General features: G+C 35.3%; 1 protein-coding gene, 1 long non-coding RNA gene and 2 pseudogenes across 2 annotated transcripts; 2 read left to right on the forward strand and 2 right to left on the reverse strand.

Annotated features, from left to right (window-relative positions):
* The first annotated feature begins 2,510 nt into the window (after positions 1–2,510).
* LOC142626755 (pentatricopeptide repeat-containing protein At2g02980, chloroplastic-like) lies at positions 2,511–4,094 on the forward strand (annotated as a pseudogene).
* Positions 4,095–4,779: 685 nt separating this feature from the next.
* Positions 4,780–5,597, forward strand: LOC142629179 (extracellular ribonuclease LE-like; annotated as a pseudogene).
* A 287-nt stretch (positions 5,598–5,884) lies between these two features.
* LOC142627861 (uncharacterized) lies at positions 5,885–12,459 on the reverse strand. The gene is made up of 3 exons (XR_012842950.1): positions 12,379–12,459; positions 8,981–9,027; positions 5,885–6,191 (listed from the first exon to the last, which is right to left on the reverse strand). It is a non-coding gene; the product is annotated as an uncharacterized LOC142627861 (long non-coding RNA).
* LOC142627857 (serine/threonine-protein kinase PBL27-like) lies at positions 9,899–11,611 on the reverse strand. The gene has a single exon (XM_075801746.1). The coding sequence runs from the start codon at positions 11,385–11,387 to the stop codon at positions 10,257–10,259; it is 1,131 nt and encodes a 376-aa protein (XP_075657861.1). The 5' UTR covers positions 11,388–11,611; the 3' UTR covers positions 9,899–10,256.
* Positions 12,460–14,982: the final 2,523 nt, after the last annotated feature.

The following is a 14,982-nucleotide window of genomic DNA, read 5'->3' on the forward strand; positions in this document are numbered from 1 at the left end:
CAAGGCAAAAGAAAGGTGTGCTCCAATACCCTCAAATTATAACAACAAAACAGCAAATGAAAAGTCACAAGACTACATGAAAATCTGATTCGCTGGATCAAAGGAAGCAACTACACCCAACAGATTTTTGCATCTATCCTCAAAAACAACAAGAACAATCAAATGGACATAATGGGGGTATTTCCAGCATCAGACTTATCGATACTCAATCCCTCTCCTGTGTAAACAGTAAACGGTGTAGCATATCTAGTTTTTTAACAGCCCAACGCTTAAACTTAAATTGTGCGATGAATATAATGCCTAAAGTTCCCATAAAAGAAATTTAAAGAAAAAGATAATTTAAAGAAAATTTAAAGAAAATTCTAATATAATGCCTAAAGTTCCCATAAAAGAAAAAGATAATTCCTAAAGCCCTAAACATTCGATATTTTTTAAAAAAAAAGGTTAATTTAAACATATCAAGAAAATCTATATGAATGAGTTTCATATAATAAATAATGGTTTGTTTGGTAGGACGATTTTTGTTTTTGTTTTTGTTTTAAAAAAAATATGAAAATAATTTTCAAAAAAATTGAACGTGAAACTAGTTTTCAGATAATAATTTTTATATTATATATGTTTGGCTCCTACATTTACGAACAATTTTCAAAATATTGTAAAAAATAATGTTTGGGAGACCATTTCTACTTTGAGATTAAAAAAAAAAAGATTATTCTATAGAAAGTAATGTGTAGATTACTTTTTGGGAGATAATGATAAGTTTCAAAATTGAAATTTGAGAATAAAACTAATGAACATTTTTTTTAAATTTTTTTTTATATAATGATAAAAGTCAAATTTGTGATAAAATTGAAATAGAAATAAAACTAATGTACATTTTTTTAATTTTTAATTTTATACATTTTTAAATTTAATTTGTTATTTTTATATAATGGTAATCACGGGATCTTCTAGAAATTTTATGCTAATTATTCTTTTGGTTGATATATATATATATATATATATATATATATATATATATATATATATATATATATATATATATATATATTTACTTTGTTAATATGATAATGCAGTTAACATAAAACCTAATTTTGAGAATCTGCATAGGATCTTTCCAATGGTCTTTAGACAAAATGATATCTCCTTCCCCTACTTTTGAGAATCCCTTACAATTTTGCCAATGATCATGGGCTCAATCTTGAAGAGTGTATGAGTTGTATTTATGCATGTGTGTGTATAGAAAATCTGTCATAGAATTTCTTGTGGCAAAAGTTTTGGTCCTAGAATTTTCCTAGAAAAATAATGAAAGTTCAAGAATTGAAGTGAAAGGAAAAATTAGACGTGAAGAACTGAATTGAAAATGTATCAAAGTTAGAGACTATAATTTGTAATTTAGTCTATTTCATTTAGTGAACACTTTCTCTCTTCGACCTCTAAATACTTTGTGGATGGAAATGTATCAATTAAGTTTTAAGACTTTTGGCTAATTACTAACAATCCTTAATCTAAAATTTACATCCTAAAATTTAAAGAAAGTTATAGTAATAAACACCTCAATTAAACCAATTGTGTGAATTAGTACCCTTGGTTGATTGTGGTGTTGGTCACTGATTACGTATGTAATTTTTTAAAATTTAAAATTTAAGCACACAGTCATACTTTTTGAATCGGTATAACGCTTAGCAGTAGTGCAAAGTTATATTGGAGATTATGATATTCATTTCAAATTAGATTTAAAACGAAAGTTTTTTCCCCAAGAATTTTGTACTTAAGTGATATCACCTTTTCTCCTTTATCAAGATAATTATTATTCAAATTCCACCTCCTATTATTGTAACGATCAAATCATTGTAATAAAAAATAAAACCAGTCTTATGCAATATTCTTCTTATTTGTTTAATTTATCTTTTTCCGACTTTGGTAGATAATTTGATAGATAAGAAAGAGCATACCCATTAACTTGTTAAAAAATTTCTGTTTATTTTAGAATAAGAATTTTTTTTTTTTTACATACTCACTTTTTAAAACACTCCACATCAGATTATCTATTTTACATTACATTTCATTAAAATATCAATTTTTCTTAATTTTTTTAATTGTTTCTCTTCCTACATACACAGAAACTACCATTCACTCTCTTCCTTCATTTTTGAGATACTTAATAAAAGAATAAATAATTAAATACAAAATAAATAGTGTCAGCATAAATTTACAAAATTTTAGCAAACTTGTAAATTTGCACAATTATACACAGACTGATATGGGTCGTGTTTAAGAAAAATTGGGTAAATTTTACATATTTTACTATTATACACTAACTGATGTATGTACGTGAATGCTATTAGGATGTGGAAATTTGAACAGTGAACATATCTATTGAAATGGTCGATCTTAAGTACACTTGCACCGTGCCCGTGAGAAAGAAAGGAAGTGAAGGAACTAACGTATACCCGTAAATGCTGTCTAAGAAGATGATCAATGACCCTGTTGGTTTTGTAGACAAGGTCCCTGTTGTCACAACCAGGTCCAGTAAGCAATAATTACATGGACGTGGTTACCCACCTCCAAAATGACATCACTGTCCTTACCAAGCTCATCAGTTGCTGTGCTTTCCATCTTTCTGCTACCTTTATGGATCATGCCCACCAACTGTTCGACCAAATTCTCCAACCGGACATTGTGGTCTTCAACTCCATGGCCTGTGGATACTCCCGCTCCATTGCCCTTCTTCAGGCCATTTTGCTATTTTCTGATATCCTATGCTCTGGCATTGTCCCTGATGACTGTTCCTTCCCTTCTCTTCTCAAGGCATGTGCAAGCTCTAAGGCATTGCAATAAGGTAAACAACTGCATTGCCTTGCTACCAAACTTGGTCTCAACCATAACATATATGTATGTCCCACTTTGATAAATATGTATACTGAGTGCAATGATGTGAACGCGGCAGTTGTTTGTTATAATGCAATAATCACAGGATATGCTCGAAATAGTCGGCCCAATGAGGCGTTGTCATTGTTTTGCGAATTGCAAGCGAGTAATCTCAAGCATACTGATGTAACACTACTTAGCATACTTTCATCTTGTGCTTTGTTAGGAGCATTAGACTTAGGGAGGTGGATACATGAGTATGTGAAGATGCATGGTTTTGATAAATATGTAAAGGTCAAAACTGCTCTTATAAATATGTATGCAAAGTGTGGAAGCTTGGATGATGGCATGATGCAATTTGCGAACATGTCTGTAAGAGATACACAGGCTTGGTCAGCCATGGTTATGGCATATGCAACTCATGGGCATGGTTCCAAAGCCATATCATTGTTTGAAGAAATGAAGAGGGCGAGAGTGTGACCTGCTGAGATTACATTTTTGGGTCTTTTAAAGGCTTGCAGCCACACTGGCTTAGTAAGGGAAGGTTGTGAGTATTTCTATAGCATGACTGACAAGTATGGGATTATTCTGGGTATCAAGCACTATGGATGTATGGTGGATTTGCTTAGTTGAGCTGGTCGCTTAGATGAGGCTTATAAGTTCATCGATGGATTACCAATTTAGCCCACTCCCATACTTTGGCAAACCTTGGTATCTGCTTGTAGCAGCCATGGCAATGTAGAATTGGCAAAGTGAGTGATTAAATGAATTTTTGAACTGGATGACTCTCATGGAGGAGACTGTGATCTTATCGAACTTGTGCGCAAGGGCTGGGAGATGAGAAGATGTGAATTATTTGAGGAAACTGATGAAAGACAAGGGGGTGGTGAAGGTACCTGGGTGTAGTTCAGTGGAGGTAAAACAATGTCGTGCATGAATTCTTCTCTGGGGAGGGAGTGCAATCTGTTTCTACAGATTTGCTCCGAGCACTTGACAAGTTAGTCAAGGAATTGAAGTTGGTTGGGTATGTTCCTGATATTTCTTTAGTTTTTCATGCAGACATGGAAGATGAGGACAAAGAAATTACTCTAAGATATCATAGTAAAAAATTGGCTATTGCTTTTGGGCTTCTAAACTCTTCCCCTGGTACAAAAATTCAGGTGGTGAAGAATCTATGTGGGGATTGTCTCTATACAGCAAATTGGTCATAATCAACAATGAGTAATGAATTATATAAATCTGGCAAGTTAATGATCCGTACCAGATTCTGGGTTTAGGCAAATGTATGATGCAAGAATGTGCATCTTTGGAATCTATTTGTACAAAATTGGTTCCAAAGAGTGGAATAAAGCCTACTATTGATTTGTACAGATAAAAAATCAGTTCCAAAAAGTGGAATAAAGCTTTTGTAATTTAGGCAAATCAATTACTTTTAAAGTCAACTATTAAACACAAAGCAGAGGAAAATGACGTGGCAGAAGTTTTTCCTGCTCTCAATGAGGACATTTTACAGGTCTGAGTGCCTTTTTGTTGCTATTTTTTGTGGTTGGTTTACAGTAACTTCTTATGTAGCAAGGAAAAAAACAAAGTCAAAGTTAGTTGTTTCAATATGATAAGTAAATAATAATTTCATTAAATTTATTTTTCTCACAAAAATACAGACAAAACCAATGAAGTTGTGGAAAACTCGTCCCAAACTCTGTGAAAGGCTAATTAGGTGCATTTGTTTCACACAACACAGGTGATAAATTAATGGTAATAGCAGCAAGCATATGCTGCACCAAATATTCTGTCCACACGTATGTTTTCACCTAAAAATACTGCCATTCACATCATTAAACTATCACCCTAAGTCCAAAAACAAATTCCGCACCTCTCTCTCTCTCTCACACACACACAGATGAAAGTATGAAACCCAATTGTGCAATCTTCATCAAGCTTTTATTAGTACAATGCCTAGCAATTGGATGTGTTTCACAGAGTTTCGATTTCTTCTACCTTGTACAGCTACTGAGTGGGATTATTTAAGAGAAGATCATCCTTTTCAACACTAACTACTCTTATTTGATGTTGTCATAACATCAGAACTTTTTCTTGATTTCACCACTCTAAATCTCTAATGCAGTGGCCTGGATAATACTGTGACACAAAACAAAGTTGTTGCTATCCAACAACAGGAAAACCCAAAACTGATTTCAGCATTCAATGGCTTTGGCCTAATTACAATGATGGCTCATACCCATCCAACTGCGATCCTAACAGCCCTTACTTTCAATCCAAGGTACCAATTTTTTATTAGGAAAATGTTAAGTTGTTATCAATCTTACTATATGAAACTTATAAACTAATTTGACAAACTTATAGACCTCCTCCAAATTCTTGAAAGTGCAGGTAACTCTTCATTTCCTTAGTAACTTAAAATTGGTTGTCCAAGCTTAAATTTCGTAAACCTTTTCTTCGTTTTTTATTTTCATTTAACATTGAGTGGGGAAAAAAATGTTACAGGGATTCATCCAGATAAGAGTTTTTATAGCTTGGTAGCATAAGTGATGCTATAAAAGGAGCAACTAGGTATGCTCCTAGGATAAAATGCAATGTTGATGCATCAGATAATAGCCAGCTTAGCCAGATTTATCTGTATAGACACTTCTGGGTCACAACTCATCAAATGTCCTATGCTACCAAAAGGGGCATGTGCCTCCAACATTGATTTCCCTACCTTCTAAATATAATAGAGGAAGAAAGTGGAATGTCTCCCTTAAACAAGGTTTGCTGATAGTGTATTGGATATTTCAACTTTTGTCCTGCCTAATTACCAATCATTCATATTCTCTTGTGGTATAATATAAGCTATGGAAAAATAATCATATCTATTATGTACACCTTTACATGGAAGAAAAATAAAATTTTCATTATAGAAATCAAGTCTGTGAGTCCTGATTCATATTTTGAGGGTTACTATCAATGATTTTATACTGAGCGAGGTGCTTCGCAGTTTTTATAAAAATTTCTCTAAGAACCTTTGTTAAATAGAAAATCCTAACTGGTCGATCGTTACGACCTTTGGGAGCATGGTACAAAAATACAGAGAATGTTTAACCATGGAATAAAAATAAGGAACCAAGCCAACAAAAACTTAGGCATACACGTCCAAACAAAAAAAAAATTATGCACAAAGGGTTCATCCTATTACTTTAATTTAGTAGCTTTTCCTTCTTTGTCATTTGAGTTACAGCTTATTGGCTTTTTCCAATTACCTTCGTCTATCGCCTTTAGGGTGCAATCTTTAGAAGCAACTGCCACATTAACACCTTCAGCACCTGTATATAGAGAACAACTTTAACATTGATAGTGAAAAATAGTTACTGAAACCTTGACCATTAGAAGGAAGCAAATATTTCCATATTGGCGAATAAAGGATAGATGAAAAACCTATCTTAAGAAACAAGTTGGATTAAAAAATGTATGAAATTATTACTAAATTAATTCAGAGATACAAAGTTTTTAAACAATTCAAGGCAGAGAGGTCCCAAGTTCAGGTACAACAACAGTCTTTTGACAATTCTGGGAAGTAAGAAGCAATTTAGATTATCAATCACTGTATTTGGTACATAATAAGTAATTTAGGTTATCAATATTTTGCATATTTTAACTTTCTAACAATGGGGAAGAAATACCCTTTCTTTATCTCACTTTAGGCTTTTTTTTTTTTTTGATAAGTAACGAAAAATATATATTAGAGAAGAACACAGCCCCGCACATAGGAAATGTACTAAAGAGGCAAAAACATCAGGAAACTAAATTACAATGATCAAGCAAAATAGGAAGGGAAAGACAAGGAAAAGATGGTAAAACTAAACACCATTCGAGAAGAGTAAAAAAGAAAAAAAGAATTAAACTCAAGAATGGATCGTTCGCAACCCTCAAATCTTCTAGAATTCCATTCCCGCTAGATACAACACATCAAACAATGCGGCACCATCCTCCAAATCACTATATTGTGATGACGCCTGAAATTGCAAGCCCAATAATCCAACAAATCCACTACCCTTTGCGGCATCGCCCAACAAATACCAAACAAGCTGACCATACTCCACATCTCATATGCTATAGGATAGTGAAGGAGGAGATGATCTACAGATTCCCCACACCTTTTGCACATATAATACCACTCAAGAACAACAAAATGTCTCTTCCGAAGATTATCAATAGTAAGAATCTTGCCTAGAGCAGCAGTCCAAGAGAAAAAAGCAACCCAAGGGGAACCTTCGATTGCCATATCATTTTCCAAGGGAAAGGACTGGCAGTGGAGGGGGAAGGGAGTGATAATACCCACTCACCTCGAAACCTCGCCTGCTGGCTAGCTTCCAACAAAGCTTGTCAGAACCTACACCCTGCACCTTTGTGGAATAGATCAAAACCATACACGAATCCAACGATTGTGACTCTTGATCATTCACTAAACGGTGAAATTGTAGGTCCCAAAAAATTCTCCCATTTGCATAGCACATAACCTTAAAAACCGAAGCATCCCTTGTCCTACTAATATTGTATAAATCTAGAAACGCCTCCTTGAGAGGACAATCCCCACACCACACATCATCCCAAAATTTCACACAAGTACCATCACCTACCTCATACTGAAGGAACTTGGATAAATTCAGCCAACCACTTCTAATGGACTTCCACATACAAATGCCATAAGCCCCGGACACAGATTTTGTACACCAACCACCCCAATTATTCCCATACTTCGCCCCAATGACCATTCTCCAAAGGACATCATTCTCCACACCATAACGCCACAACCATTTAGGCTTCTTATAAACATCATTTTCCTCTTTCAGTAACAACATTGCCACCTTAGCAAAAGCAGTCCCCATTAATCAAAATTCCTAAGAAAATCTAAACATCCCCATAAAGTATATATTAATCTCCAAAAGGAATATAAGCAAAGCACTTACCAATAGGACTACTATTTTAATAAAAAATTTCTTCCTCAAAGCCAAAGCTTATCTAAAAAAATTTAGTGAAATCCAGAGGAAATCAAATACAACCCATACCCATGTAATGGTAATGATTATAGCAAATTTGTATTTCTATTGTTATTACAGTGCATAATGGTATGTTTATTATTTTCCATACCTTCTATTGTTTAGTTTGTGAAGTTTATTTAATACTTATCCTTCTAAATTGCATTACACGGGGTATGTACAATCAAATTTAAATCTAGCTAAGCATTAGAACACAATCAATGATTTAAGAAAAAGAAAAAAAAATGTTGGTATTGTTTCTTGGTTTTCTCTGTTTGCTATTTCACATAAACAATGCTTGGGCACAATCTCCAGTTAAGATATCTATCATTCATGGATTCGGATAGAAGTTTGGATACAAAGTAACTTTTAGTAAGGAAACATGGTTCTATTAACCTCAACAGAAAATTGCAAGTCCTTTCTAGAGATCACAGCAAAGTAGGACAAAATGTGAAAAACTTGAGAGAGAGAGAGAGAGAGAGAGAGAGAGAGAGAGAGAGAGAGAGAAACTAACAATTAGATAAAAAGGTAGATTCAATGCTAAAGTATGATAAACCTATACCAGTTTTCTATATTACACAAACAATGCTTGGGACACAATTCCAGTTAAGATTTCATTGGTGGATTCACATTGAAGTTGAGATACAAAATAACTTTCAGTAACACTTTGAGGGAGCAGATAACACATGCCACTAACCTAAATCTTCAACTTGTAGTACAACTTTAAACAATGAATAATTCTTCGACTTTCAATTCCAAATTCATTGAAAACCAGTACCAAAACAATAATTAAGCTCCACAAAGTTACACAACACTCCAAATCATCACACCAGTATATCTTAAACCCAGTAAAAGAAAACAGAAATTACATAAATATTTACCAAGCATTTACCATCTAAGCACTCTCAATTATTACACACTCGAGCTGACCCAATACAGACTATTGCCTGCTAAACCAAATTAAACAACTCCAACACCACCAATATAAATAAGAACATGAAATATAAAGAAAATTTCCAATACCAATAGCAGGAAAAACAAAGAGAAAGTAACCATAGCACAGAACGGATACTCACAATGTGGATCATGTGGTCGTGAGAGATGCAGAAAATGGACATTGTACCTGAAAATGAAGCAAAACATATCTAAGAAATTCATGGTCATGACATAGGATATAGTACAGACATTCTACATGAGAAGAGTCAAACCAAGGAGAACATTTAGCCAAATGTATAGAAGAGAAAAAAACAAACTACAGATATCCATCTAACACAATTAATAAAAAAGTAAAAAACAAGAAGGATTCCTCTTATCAATCACAATAAGGATAAAGAGCATCAGTGATTAGATTGCTCGTTGTAAACTCTCTTCTTACCAAAAACTATCATTTGACACTTTCCAGAGGAAAATAAGCACTTTGAGAAAGGATTTAAGCTTCCATAGGTCAGTGCACATTTAAGAACTATATCTCAGAGTTCTGCTCTTTCCATATAAGCATTCACTATAGAGAAGCCAGTAGGCTTGGTTGACAGAAAAAAGACCTGACTGATTCATTGGACCTAATCGGTCTTAACTGCACTTCCCGACCTACGATTTAGCTCCTTCTAAATGACAGAGTTGGCTACATCAAATGCATATCAATTTCTCACTAATGCACAATTTCATTGTGCAGTAGATTGGTCGAAAAAAATAAAAAGCCCTTGTAATATATGGATAATTTCCCCAATACACATTAGATCTTACATTAACCCAAAAGTCATAGTTATTAAGAATTGAGTTCCCATTTCTTACCAGCCATTCAGCTTCTGTGAGCATAGATAATCCCATTGCTTTTTTTTTTTTTTTTATAAGCCGAAAACATAACTCAAATCCGTATACCTATGAAAGTACGAGATGTAACTGACACCCACACCAAACCCACTAAGTTTTCCCGCGTACAGAAAATATAATAATATGGGGGCAAAAATTAGACATCTTCATGGCTCTCTAACAGACTCCTGAAATTCCTAGATACATAGATGAACATGTTGCAGACAACATTATGCTGGGGGTTACATCTAAATGCCCCATGTCACAACAACAACCCTCTCCCCTGTTCCATCTAACTGTGATTCCTTCCATTACCACATAATTACGCATCGTTCAGTTTCTATACTCAACAACAAGAATGATATAAGACAAGCAACAAAAGACAAGGTTGGATACAAGACCCCCTTCATTTCCTGGGTGGACATGGAAACCAAGAAATTAAAGGATGATTCATCTTGCGCATTCTCTTTCTTTATGATTACTCCCAATGCAACATTTCCTCCCTAGCGGACTCATGTAAAATGACTTGGAGCTTTAGTGTATTTACTCATATGTACCATCGAAGCTACCCATCGCATTTGCCCGCTTCTTCTCTCTCCAATTCTCACCCCATACTTTTGCCTCTGCCGCAGCACGTTCTCTATCTAAATCACGATTCCTTGGTGTTTCCCCTGCTCTCCCAGTACGTACGGGGCTATCTCTCTGAGATTCATGTCGCTCTAACTCATCCAAACCCAATTTTCTCCCAGAACCACCACCGGTTTCAATCCTGGCCAATGCTGTGCCAGTACTTGATTCCCTTGCATCTCTCTTTCTGAAATCAGGTGAATTCTTATGAGTAGAAGGGGAACCAAGCCGCCCACGATCTTCTGGGCTATCCAACCCATCTGCCATGCCCCTCCTTTCATCCCTGCTCCTAGGAGTAGATGGACCAACTCTGTTATTTTGAGCGGCCATTGCAATTGGGTCATATGTTTGGGAGGCTAAATATGTGAGAGCAGTCACAACATCCCCTATTAGAGGCCTGGTAGCAGCTTGTTCCTGCAAACACATGGCTGCAACTGCAAGAGCTTGGTAGAGTCCTCGCATCGGATAACGACCTTTCAGTAGTGGATCAGCCATTTTGGAAAATTTTCTACTATCCTTGAAAAGTGGTTGTGCCCAAGCAACAAGATTATGCTCTCCAGGAGCTCGTGTATTATCAATTGCCTTGCGCCCTGTTATAAGTTCAAGAAAGACAACTCCAAAACTATAGACATCAGACTTTAGAGTGAGTTGACCTGTCATAGCATATTCCGGAGCACAATACCCATATGTCCCCATGACACGTGTGGACACATGAGTCTTATCACCAAAAGGACCTAGTTTCCGAAGTCCAAAATCTGATAGCTTAGGGTGATATCCCTCATCAAGAAGGATGTTGGATGATTTTAAGTCTCTGTATATGACAGGAGGATTTGCTTTATCATGCAAATATTCCAACCCCTTAGCTGCACCTGCTGCAATCTTCATCCTTGTATTCCAGTCCAGGGGCTCCTTGTCCAGTGGAATATCATGTAAATGATCCTCCAAGGACCCCAATGGCATAAACTCATAAACAAGGAGGCGTTGGTCTCCATCAGCACAATAACCGATCAAGTTGACAAGGTTTGGGTGGTGTAAGAGGCTAAGCATGAGAACCTCCACTAAAAATTCTCGATTTCCTTGTAAACCATTTCTGTCAAAGCTGTTTCACAGCAACTACCTGTCCAGTGCTCTCCAACTGACCTTTATAAACATGTCTAAAACCACCTTCACCCAGTAAACTTTCTGGCCTAAAGTTCTTTGTTGCCGTTGCAAGTTCCCGAAATGTAAATGTTTGTGCTGCAATATGTGTTGTTGGTCCATCTTTTGGAATAGCTGTTGGTCCATCACAATTTTCTTTTCACTTCTTATAGACAAGAAAACTTCCTAGAAAGTAGTGTGAATCTGCACCCAACCTCTTTTTCAAGATGTGATAGTAATTTGTTTCTAATTTCCATGGGTTGGTAAGAAGTCATTGTATCAATATTATAATTGTAAGTTCAATGCATAATACATATATACAATTTTTAAAAGCCTTTTTTTGTCTTTTGACATGTTAGAACTTGAACAGGGGTGCACCTTGTGACACTTTGTTTTCAGGTTTTGAAGTCCTTAATAACAAATAAAATTTCTCTTGGGCATGTGTAGTCAAGTTTATTGTTTGTGAACTCTCTTGAAATAGTTTGAATGATGCTATGAAAGACTCTCAGTCCTTCAGCTCCTCTACACCCCACCCCCACAAAAAAAAGAGAAGCAGAAAGCTTTCAACAATTACTTTTCATCTATTAAAATTAATTCTTAAAATACACCCACATACAGTTTTATGAAAATATATGTGTGTGTGTGTGTTTGCGTGCGTGCGTGCGTGCTTGCTTGCTACCAGTTTTCTTATAATCAATCTGTGTTTCTCTAAGTTGTGAACAGTGTTTACCAACCTGAATCACAGCCAAAATTTGTAACAAAAAGCTTGCAATGGGTAAATCGGAACTTTTGCATTGGATTACAGAAGGTATACTTCTTGTTCTCATCAAATATGTTGTTTATGCAAAAAGTTGAATTGAGGCAAGTTCTTAATGGACAAATGTCTATGGATATTATTTACCTGAGGACAAGCATGCCAAAAGACAATTCTTTGAGTACTTGAAAGGTTTTTCATTTCCTCCAACTTGAAGGAAACAGTGTGTCTCATCTTGCATTTGTAATGCAGGGTTAAGCCGAGTCTGGGTCTAAGTGACTTCATCAATGAGTAGAGAAGGAGCTTCAAGTTTACCTCAGTGTAGAGGGCTCATCGCAAAATTTGCTAGACTGCCCTTGTCTTCAGTTCACAGTATGCCATGAAGTTTGAGATGCTTATAGCTCATAACCTTCTGCAGAATTCACAAACTGGGTTAACCTATTAAATGCTGATTTTCATTTTCCAACTATCTTTTCTACTTGCGTAAGACTGACTTGAAATTGAAGATTTCCCGTTAATGCTTGTCTTGTATCTAATGGCAATAGGGTGACTCGAACTACTTTGAAAATTTAGTTTGACCTTTAGAAAAGTGGCTATAAAATGCGGACAGATGATTCTAAAAGATAAAAAGATCATCTTAAATGCAAAAACTTAAAGGAAAAAAAGAGTTATAATAGCCGCTACTGTTGCTATGCCAACAATAATGAAATCTTGGCCCTGTGATCCTTACTATATCAAATATTCCTAATTAATAGAGAGAGAGAACAAAAAAATATTAAAGATCTATGCTTTTAGATTATATCTTTGAAAATCAGCTCTTCAACCAGTCAAATATGAACTATATTCTTCTAGAGACCCAACCAAAGAGATTAAAATACACAACCTTTCTAATTTTTGGTTAGCTTGTCTTAAATGACCAGCAAACCTGGTAAATTAGTATAGACCATTCAGGTGTGATGCTGTAATGCTAATGCAAATCATTTACGATTTATCTCAAACAATCTTGTACACAGCCAACAAAATTGATGTAGCTTCTAAAATTCAAAATGATACACATTTTCTACAAAGGTCAGGATTCTAGGCAATTGGTGTACATAATTTTTTAAATCAAGAAACTAATTAAGTCCAAACGAATGAATAAAACTAGGAAACAATTGCAAGATCTTTACTCACCATGGTAAGCTAAGCAGAAATTCTGCATCTCAATTTGAAAAATTAGATTGAAAAAAACACAAAATCATACCAGACAGAGCTCGCATCCAAGGCAAAAGGAAATCTGGGGCCTGCCAGTGACTTCAACCACGACCATCCTAGTCAACTGCATTAACAAAAAAATAAGACCAAGTAACCAAATTACAATTTTTAAGTTCAGAAACTTATTCAGTACCTTTTTTTTTTATAGAAACACAATAAATACTTATAAGTTGATATGATATCCATTGCCATTGTGTAACAGATGCAAATGAAACAGTGCTACCAAAAATGGAAACATACCTTGGCATCAAATGCAAAAAGAAACGAGTCAGAAACGACTGAGGAGAAATAGTTTCAATGTGATTTTTTTATTGAGGCATATTTCTTCAGCGTTCATCAACGTGTCCTCTGTTTCTTCGACCCCCAACCTTTTATAGAACACCCATCATTAACAGCATCATCTTCTTGAGGAGGACAGGTGCATTCTACGTGGACCCCCCACATTTTTATAGAATAACAGGTGTCATCTCACTCATATCAGGTGCATTCTACGTGGACCCCCCACATTTTTATAGAATAACAGGTGTCATCTCACTCATATCAGGTGCATTCTACGTGGACCCCCACATTTTTATAGAATAACAGGTGTCATCTAAGTCATATCTAATGGAAACCTTAACAAGATTCTGGTCAGTTGGATTTGATTCATTCAAATGCCTCTGCAGCAGAGACCATTGAGTTAGAGAAAATAAATATTGTGAACGAGAATATTGTGTATCTCCCCCTAGATGAATAGACTCATATTCAGGAATTTCATAACCATTGATGGAAATTTCAACAAAGCCATCAAAGCCCTCTGGTCCAGGAACAATACAGACAACCAATTTTGGAAAATTGCGACCAACAAAGAAAAATATGGAGTTATCAACACTTTGATGATTAAACCATTTCAGCATCTGAGTTCCCGAAAAAGTAATAGCACAATCAAAGCCATCAAAGCCCTCTCCCCAAAAATCAACCCATTCAGTAGCCTTAGTTTCAGATGGCAAATTATTGGAGAACTGCAGATCCATTGATATGTTGCTCTTGCCCTACCACATACTCTATTTGGTAAAATCCCAATAATTCCTATTACCTGCATGCAATTAGAAATTTCAATATTTTTCATTTAGCAAATCTCGTAAAGTATTTAGATAAAGTAACAAAAAATGTTTCTTTATATATATCTTAAAGAAAGAGAGAGACCTAATTAAATAGCCTGCTTGGTGAGGTATTCAACAACATGGAATTATTCACATAAACCCTACCTAGTGGTTGTGGAATTCCTTGAATTTCACGAAGAAGCTTGCAATCCGTAGCATAAAGTTGTTTTAATTTGGGAAATCTGCTAATGCTTTCAGGGATGGTAACAATATTGGTAGAACATAAAGTTATAATTTCCAATGCAGGGAAGTAATCAGGCTTCATCAAAAGATCTAATTCAATTATGCCTTCATATTCATGGAAATCCAGCCACCACATGTTCACAAACCCATATCCTGAGGAGCCATCAAAAGA

Source organism: Castanea sativa, chromosome 3 (genome assembly GCF_040712315.1).
Source record: "Castanea sativa cultivar Marrone di Chiusa Pesio chromosome 3, ASM4071231v1".
Classification (NCBI taxonomy): Eukaryota; Viridiplantae; Streptophyta; class Magnoliopsida; order Fagales; family Fagaceae; genus Castanea; species Castanea sativa.

What these genes read in the sequence shown, in the direction of transcription:
- LOC142627857 (XM_075801746.1), bottom strand. Translation starts at nt 11,387, where the DNA reads ATGCTTAGCCTCTTACACCACCCAAACCTTGTCAACTTGATCGGTTAT.